General features: G+C 38.4%; 1 protein-coding gene across 1 annotated transcript; it reads right to left on the bottom strand.

The window, feature by feature from the left end:
• Positions 1-4,554: 4,554 nt before the first annotated feature.
• LOC113453322 (protocadherin beta-16-like) lies at positions 4,555-7,313 on the bottom strand. Its single transcript, XM_026724818.2, has one exon. It carries the CDS (start codon positions 7,018-7,020, stop codon positions 4,570-4,572), a length of 2,451 nt encoding a protein of 816 aa, XP_026580603.2. The 5' UTR covers positions 7,021-7,313; the 3' UTR covers positions 4,555-4,569.
• Between the last annotated feature and the right edge of the window lie 771 nt (positions 7,314-8,084).

The raw sequence follows: 8,084 nt of genomic DNA, 5'->3' as shown, positions 1-8,084 counted from the left end.
AGAGAGAGAAACCAGGAGAGGAAACAATATACATACTACTCAAACAGAAATGAATCCTGGTCTAGAACTGATATGGTTTGGACGTCAGTGGAGCTAATCTCGGAAATAAAGGAAGTAGAAATAGACAAATCTCTGGGCAGACCATAATCCTATGAGAATCACCTGGAGAGGGCAAAGGAAAAGTTCAAGATGGATACTTATCTCAGCAATCTTAAAAGATGAAGCTTTTATCCAGATGATCAACAAAGAATTGGGATTCTTCTTCATAGAATACAAGAAAGGAGACACACCTATACAAAATCCATGGGATATGGCAAAAGCATTCATGAGGGATGTCGCTATATCATTTATGGCTAAGAAAAACAAAAGTGAGAAGCAAAAACTAAAAGATTTGGAAGAAGAATACAGGAGTTTAGAGGCAGAGCTACAAAAGAAGTCACAAAAAAGGAGTCTAAAAGAGCAAATGGACCTAACTAAATGTAAGTTGAACATCCTGAAAAAAGAAAAATTGGCACAGTATATAAAGAAAGCAAATCAAGAAAAAATTGAGAATGCAAACAAACCAGGGAGGTGGCTAGTGTATAAACCAAAGAAACAGAAAGAAAAGAAATGGATCAATGAATTGCAAGATGAAGATGGAAATATCTGTTACCAAAATGAAGACAAAAATTCAGGTCTTCTATGAGAAACTATATGAAGAAAATGAAGGCTATACAGAAGAAAAAACTCAACAATATCTAGAAAAGCCTGAACGGCCAAAAGTACCAGAACAAATAAAAGGTATGCTCAACAAAAAATTAAGAATGCCAGAACTAATAGAGGCTATCAAAAAACAAAAGAACAACAAAGTATGGGACCCCGATGGATTCCTAACAGAACTAGATAAAGAACTTCAAGATAGTCTAGGCCAAATGCTACTAGAGGTTTATAATGCTGTTCTTACGGAAGCAAAGATACCATCATCATGGGTGAGGCCAACGTAGTGTTGATTCCAAAGGAGGATACAGACTCAATGCTAATCCAAAATTACAGGCCCTTTTCACTACTGAATACAGACTATAAAATATTTGCATCTATAATAACTGAATGTTTGAAAAGATTCCTTAATACATTCATAAATGTTACCAAAATGGCTTCCTACTTAAAAGGCAGATAAAGAATAATATGAGAACAGTACTAGACATATTAGAATATTACAAAACACATAGCAAGAAACAAGTGGCACTGCTTTTTTTAGACGCCCAAAAGACATTTGATAATATAAATTGGAATTTTATGTTACAACAGTTGAGGTATATGGATTTCGATGACAAATTTATAAATATGTTCAGAGCAATATATTCAAAACAAGAGGCCAAAGTAATAATGAATGGTGATGTGACATGAAGCTTTGCAATACAGAAAGGCACAAAACAAGGTTGTCCAGCATCACCGCTGCTGTTTATCCTAACACTGGAAGTATTGATGAGGAATATTCGGAAAGATGAACAAATTAAAAGATTGGAAATCAGAAGAGAAAACTACAAATTACAAGCCTTCCCGGACAGTTTAGTTTTTATTCTAGTCTGGCGTGAAGCTTATGGAGGAACTGGTAGAATACGGAGAAGTAGCAGGATTAAAAATAAACAAGGAGAAAACTAAAATGATAGTTAAGAACATGACAAATAAACAGAAGGATGAATTGATAAAACGAATGAGTATTCAAATAGCAAAAAAAGTGAAGCATTTAGGAATATACATAACAGCAAGATGCATAACACTTAAAGAAGATAACTATACTAAATTAACAAATCAAATAAAGGCGGATCTAGAGAGATGGAAAAACCTGCAAATCTCCTTAATGGGCACAATAGCCGCAATCAAAATGAATATTTTATCAAAGATACTCTTTTTATTTCAAAACATCCCTATAAAGTTAGAGAAAAGCTTCTTTAAAAGTTTGAACAAAACAATCGAAATTTATATGGTAAGGAAAGAAACTGAGAATCAAACTGAAATTAATGCAAGATGCCAAAGAGAAAGGAGGGTTTGGCCTGCCTGACTGGGAGTTATATTATCAAGCTGCAGCACTTATCTGGAGAAAGGAATGGATTACATTAAGGAATAAGAGGCTACTAACGCTCAAGCAGGATGGCACGCTTTTCTTTGGTATGAAAAAGGCACAGTACATATATACTTTCAGAGACATTACATAAGGCAGGCCCTCTTGGGGGTGTGGAAAAATTAAACACCAAAATTACATGGAAATTCCAGTCTGGCTCTCTACACTAGAAGCGCTAATATACCCAAATCTGATAAATATGGGGGAAATTGTTGTATATAAGGATATATTAAATGAGAAAGGAGAATTGAAAACCAGATCAGAACTAATAGAACAAGAGGTAGAATTGGAGTGGTGGTCATATCTACAAATACAGTCACGATACACACAGGATGTGAAAACATGGGGAATTAACAACACTATATAAACTGTTAGTAGGGATTGATGATAAATTGATTAAGGTGATATATGAATACCTATTAGACTATAAAATGAAGGAAAAACAGGTTAAAGAGACTATAGTGGTATGGGCCAAAAATTTTGGATATAATATTGAATTGGCTAGATGGCAGAATATTTGGGGAAAGAATAGGAAATTAACACTGACCACATCATATAAGGAACATTTATACATTTATACTGGGAACAGGCTCTCCTTGTTCCTCTGCCTTGCTTATGTCAGATTCTGGAGGCTCCAGAGTCAGCACATAACTCTCTGATGGCCCTGGCCCCATTCCTGTGTCGGACATAGATCCCTTGTCTGAGTCCTCCCCAAACTCCAGGACTGGCCCATGTTCCTCCCTACTGTCCAACTCTGCTGCCAGCTCCACAGGCCGCCAGCAGACCACAACAGTATCCAATAACATTTTACTTTTAGGAATTCAATTCTCCTTAGAGTGTTTCTAAGTTTGGGGGTTCAGTTGACAGTTGGGGTGGGTGGAAGGAGGAGGAGGAGGAGAAAGATTACTTTTCTTACGGCACTAGGAAAATGTTCCTGGAAGTCATATTTGCAGTTGGAGGGAGATAAATGAAGGCTGACATTTTTGTTTCTACTCTCTATAAGTGGTTGAAGCCCCTTTCAGGTCACAAGACAACTAGGCAGTGTAAATCAAGCCACTACGACCATCCCTTTGGAATGAGTGCTTATACTAAATGTACTGGTCATCCTTGGAAACTGATAATATCCAGTAAATATCCCAGTATGTTGGCATCCTGTCCCCACATCTTTCCATTTGCAAAAAGTGATACTGGAAAGATAATTAAAAAACAGATCTGCGGACATCTAAAAACAAATAGTTAAACTAGAAACAAGCATGGATTTGTTAAAAACAGACCACACTAAACCAATCTTATTTCATTCTTTGACAAAGTGACTAAGTTAGTAGACCAGCAAAATGCTGTGGACATAGTAGACTCAGATTTCAACAAGGCATTTGACAACATAGACCACAACCTACTTTTGGGTAAGCTAGAAAAATGTGAGATTGCAGTCAGAACAGACGTTGTATTCGGCAGGTTTTGAGCAGTTCTGGAGAACTGGTAGCGGAAATTTTGAGTAGTTCAGAGAACTGGCAAATATCACCTCTGACTGGCCCCGCCCCGTCTCATCTCCGCCTCCCAGGTCCCAGCTGATCAGCTGGGTTTTCTTTTGTTGCCCTGGACAAGAGAACGGAGCTGGAAAGCAGGTTAGTGGGGTGATGATGGAATGGGGATTTTGCAGTATTCTTCCCCTGCCACAGCCACCAAGCCATGCCCATAGAACCGGTAGTAAAAGTTTTTGAATCTCACCATTGTGTCATAAGTTGTGGACGGAAGTTTTTAAGAAGAAACTGGATAGTCACTTGTCTGAAATGATGTAGGTTCTCCTGCTTGAACAATGGGCTGGACTAAAAAACTCCAAGATCTCTTCCAGCTCTATTCCCATTGATTCATTTTGGAGAGAAACCTCCTGCAGTCTGTATGGCAAGGGTTTGTTCAGTTCAATGACACTCTGCCTACCCAAAGTTTTCATTTTGACTGAAGAAGTTACTTGGATGAGTAACAAAATGTCTCACTTTTAATAAACGTTGATCCAGTGGCCATGATTTATCAAATTGATTGATTTTCACTGACCAATTCTGCATTACAAATACTTAGAATTGGACCCAGAAGCAGGAATGCAGCCAGTGCAGATCACTGATATTACATGGGCCAGTCTCCAGGCCCCAAGAATTGCCCATGCCACCACACACTGCACCAGCTGCAGCTTCCAAATTTCAAACACCTTGCAAATTGTTTCCTTCTGGGAAAATTGTATGATCTTCTTTTAAGGCAGTGCATATTTTATAGCTTCTCACCTAAAAGATTACATAGGACGATGCAGGATAAATACCCATATAGAAACGACAATACATGTAAAACCAATACACATTTCTCAGTACATTACTCTAAATAAATTAGTTTTCTCGAAATTCACAGTAATGTACATTAATAGACAATCTCTCATTTTTAGAAATTAATTATTTATGAGCTACTCAAACCATATAGGTTTATAACGTAATTACATTAATAACTATTCTCACCTGGGATATATGCTCTCTTTCCTCCAGTTGATTAGGAAGATCACAGCACTCATTTCCAATGTGTGGATTCAGCACAGTTCTATGATGCTCCATAGTAAAAACAGGAAAGAAAGGCCTAAGGAACTTGAACTCACTGCTCAGAGACCCATCAGCTAAGCACACTTCACAGCTGTAGGCCTGGGAAGATGTCCCAGAATTAGGATCTACACACTTGTCTTGCAAATTTGGTCCACCAGGGAAATTTGATGCAGAACTTCCTATGAACTTCCTTCGCTTCTGAAATTTGGTTGCAATAAACACCATGACAGAAAGCAGAAAAATGGATGAGATGGCAACCAAGCAGATAATCAAATACATTGTTAGAGTATGATCTCCTTCCTGCAGGATTTCACCCATAGGATTATCCATAATTTTCATGTAAGGATCGGAGAAGCCGTCCACTAGAAGAATTCTTAGGGTCGCAGAGGCAGACTGAGGAGGATGCCCATTATCCCTAACTACCACAATAAGAGTGTGTTTGAAACTGTCTCGGGTGTTCATTGGCCTCATGGTTTTTACCTCTCCATTCTGACTCCCAACAGCAAAGAGACTTGGATCTGTGGCCTTCAGCAACTGATAGGAAAGCCAAGAATTCTGCCCTGAATCTCTGTCCACTGCCACCACTTTGGTGACTAGGTAGCCTGTCTCTGCTCCCCGGGGAACCAGATCATTTGATGGAGAAGTGCTGTTCTGAAGGGGGCAGAGGATGAAGGGGACATTGTCATTTTCATCCATAATAAGAACTTGGACCATTGTTTCTGAGCTGAGTGGAGGGGAGCCCTTGTCTACGGCCCTCACCATCACCTGGAAATCCTGTATATCCTCGTAATCCACAGATCGAATGGCATACAAGTTCCCAGTTTCAGAGTTGATGGAGATATAAGATGATGCAGGCTCTTCCCTGATCTTTCCAAACAAAAGAGAGTAGGTTACTTTGGCATTCTCTTCTGTATCCACATCTGCAGCATGGACTGACCCAATGAGCAGCCCTGGAATGTTGTTTTCTCGTAAGTGCAAATTGTAGAAACTTCTTTCAAACATTGGAGGGTTATCATTGATGTCTGAAAGTAGAATGCTAATAACTGTCACTGAAGTGAGTCTGGGAGAACCTTGGTCAGTGGCTGTGATGGTGATGTTATATTGTGGCGTTTTTTCTCTGTCCAATGGCTGTTGAGTCACAAGCTGGTAGTAATTGTTCTCAGTCAGTTTTAGTATAAAAGGCAGGTTTTTCTCAGTGTTGCAGGTAGTTCTGCCATTGTCTCCGGAGTCTCGATCTCTGATGCCAAAAAGAGCCACCAGTGTTTCCAGGGGAGAATTTTCTGGTAAAGGATTTGTGATGGATGATACAATTATTTCTGGAGCATTGTCATTCTCATCTTCAATCTCAACAAGAACTTTACAATAAGTGGACAATCCCCCTCCATCTGTGGCTTTGATGCTGAGTTGATATTTACTGTTTATTTCATAATCAATGTTCCCTACAAGCGTGATTTCCCCAGTATGATTGTTTAACCTGAATGATTGAAGTACTTCTGCTGGTGCTTGGCTAAAAGTGTAAATGATGTGAGCATTCGATCCAATGTCTTTGTCAGTGGCTTCGACTTTAGCAACCAATGAACCTGGATGACTATTTTCCATTAGCTGCACTTTATATACTGTTTGTTCAAATTGGGGCACATTATCATTGTTATCCAGAATATCAATAATTATCTGTGCTGTGCCAGTTCTCCTTGGGATCCCTCCATCCACAGCTTCCAGAGTGAGAATAAACTGAGGGATCACCTCGCGGTCTAATGGTTTTGTCAAAAGCAGTTCTGCATATTTCCTGCCATCATTTTGACTTTGTACGTCCAGCTTAAAATATTCGTTTGGGCTAAGTATGTAGTTCTGGATTGCATTTTCCCCTTTGTCTAAATCATGGGCTGTCTCCAAGGGGAAATGTGCATTTATGGGAGTCTGTTCAGGTATTTCAAAAAGGAATTGATTCTGAGAGAACGTAGGGGAATTATCATTGACATCTTCTACCTGAACTTCAATTTTGAAGAATTGAAAAGGGTTTTCCAGCAAAATTTCAGAGAATAGAGTGCAAAGATCACTCAGACCACACAAAGCTTCTCGGTCAATTTTATCCCTTAATATTATATTCCCAGAATGAGGATCCAGCTGGAAATTCTGCCTGGAACTCTTAGAAATCAACTGTGCTCTGCGAGCAAAGAGCTCCTTCACATCGACTTTTAAATCTTTTAGAACATTTGCTACTATTGATCCAGCTTTCTTCCCCTCAGGCACTGAATAGCGGAATGGGTCACACAATATACCAGAGCTACATAGAGAAAGAAAGAACAAGACCACTTGCCTGCTAGGACGAGATGCTTCCATTTTCCCAGCCTCTTTCAGGAAAGGTCATACATTCAGTAAGATTCTTTGTAAAGCAACTCCTATAATTTCCTTTATAGTTGTGACCAGAATCCAATGGGAGTTATTTTTTGGTATTCATGCTCTGATATTTTCTTCGGAAATTTCTCAAGATTTAATTGAAAGCTGTTGCCTTTTGTTCTGAGATTCCTTTGTCTAATGACTAGATCATTCTGAAGTAAACGAATCTCTCTTTCTACTGTTTGGTGCAATAGCACCACCTTGTGTGTAAAGTAAAATGTAGCACTAGTTTATGAAACTTGTGAATAGGGCATTTATTCTAGTGTGTGCATCTTTTCAAAAGACTAAAGTGTTCCTTCTGTGTACATTCTTGGTGTTATCTGTCATAGCAAGACAATATGTTAAGAGCTTTCAATCCAGAGAAAAAGGATGCCTCCCAAAATGTAAGCGCTATAACTTTTGGTATGATTGTGACATGAATGTGTGTATAATAATGTGTATAAAGTAAGTACAAGGATCCAGAGGAATGCCACTTGTGTGTTATATTTTTAGTTGCACCTTTTCATATCATGAGTTTATGATGGCCATGTAAGTTTTACTTGGAAACAATCATGATTTTCCCTTCCACTCCTATCTACACATTTCATATTTCCTTTCAGAAGGAAATTACGCAGCCAGGAATCTAAATTAAAAATTCTCCAGTTGCAGAAGTTGTCACTGCATTTTGTTTGTTTCTTTTTTCTTATCACTTTATAGAGGTTTTTACCTCTCTTGTCTGTCTAATGTTTTGTTTTGGATTTTTTTCATATTTTTGTAACAAATGATATAAACAGAAGAGAAGAACAGGAATAAATAATTGAGTATCATGTTAGACCATTTTGGAACAGGGGTGGAGACGGTTTTCTTATATTTCATATCTAAAAATTCAGAAATGTTCAATGTATCTTTGAAGCTGAGATGTAGACAGACAACAACCTGTGTTACATTCAAATTTCCAGAGGTATACCTTTAATAATTTATCTAGCAAAGGTTTAAGGGCTTAGAGCTGACTTAATCAGCTGAATGGA

This window comes from Pseudonaja textilis, unplaced genomic scaffold (genome assembly GCF_049901715.1).
Source record: "Pseudonaja textilis isolate UNSWEBS1 unplaced genomic scaffold, rPseTex1.2 PTEXCTG178, whole genome shotgun sequence".
In the NCBI taxonomy this organism is placed as follows: Eukaryota; Metazoa; Chordata; class Lepidosauria; order Squamata; family Elapidae; genus Pseudonaja; species Pseudonaja textilis.
Note: the sequence above shows the minus strand (reverse complement) of the source record. Positions and strands in the feature narration are given on the sequence as shown.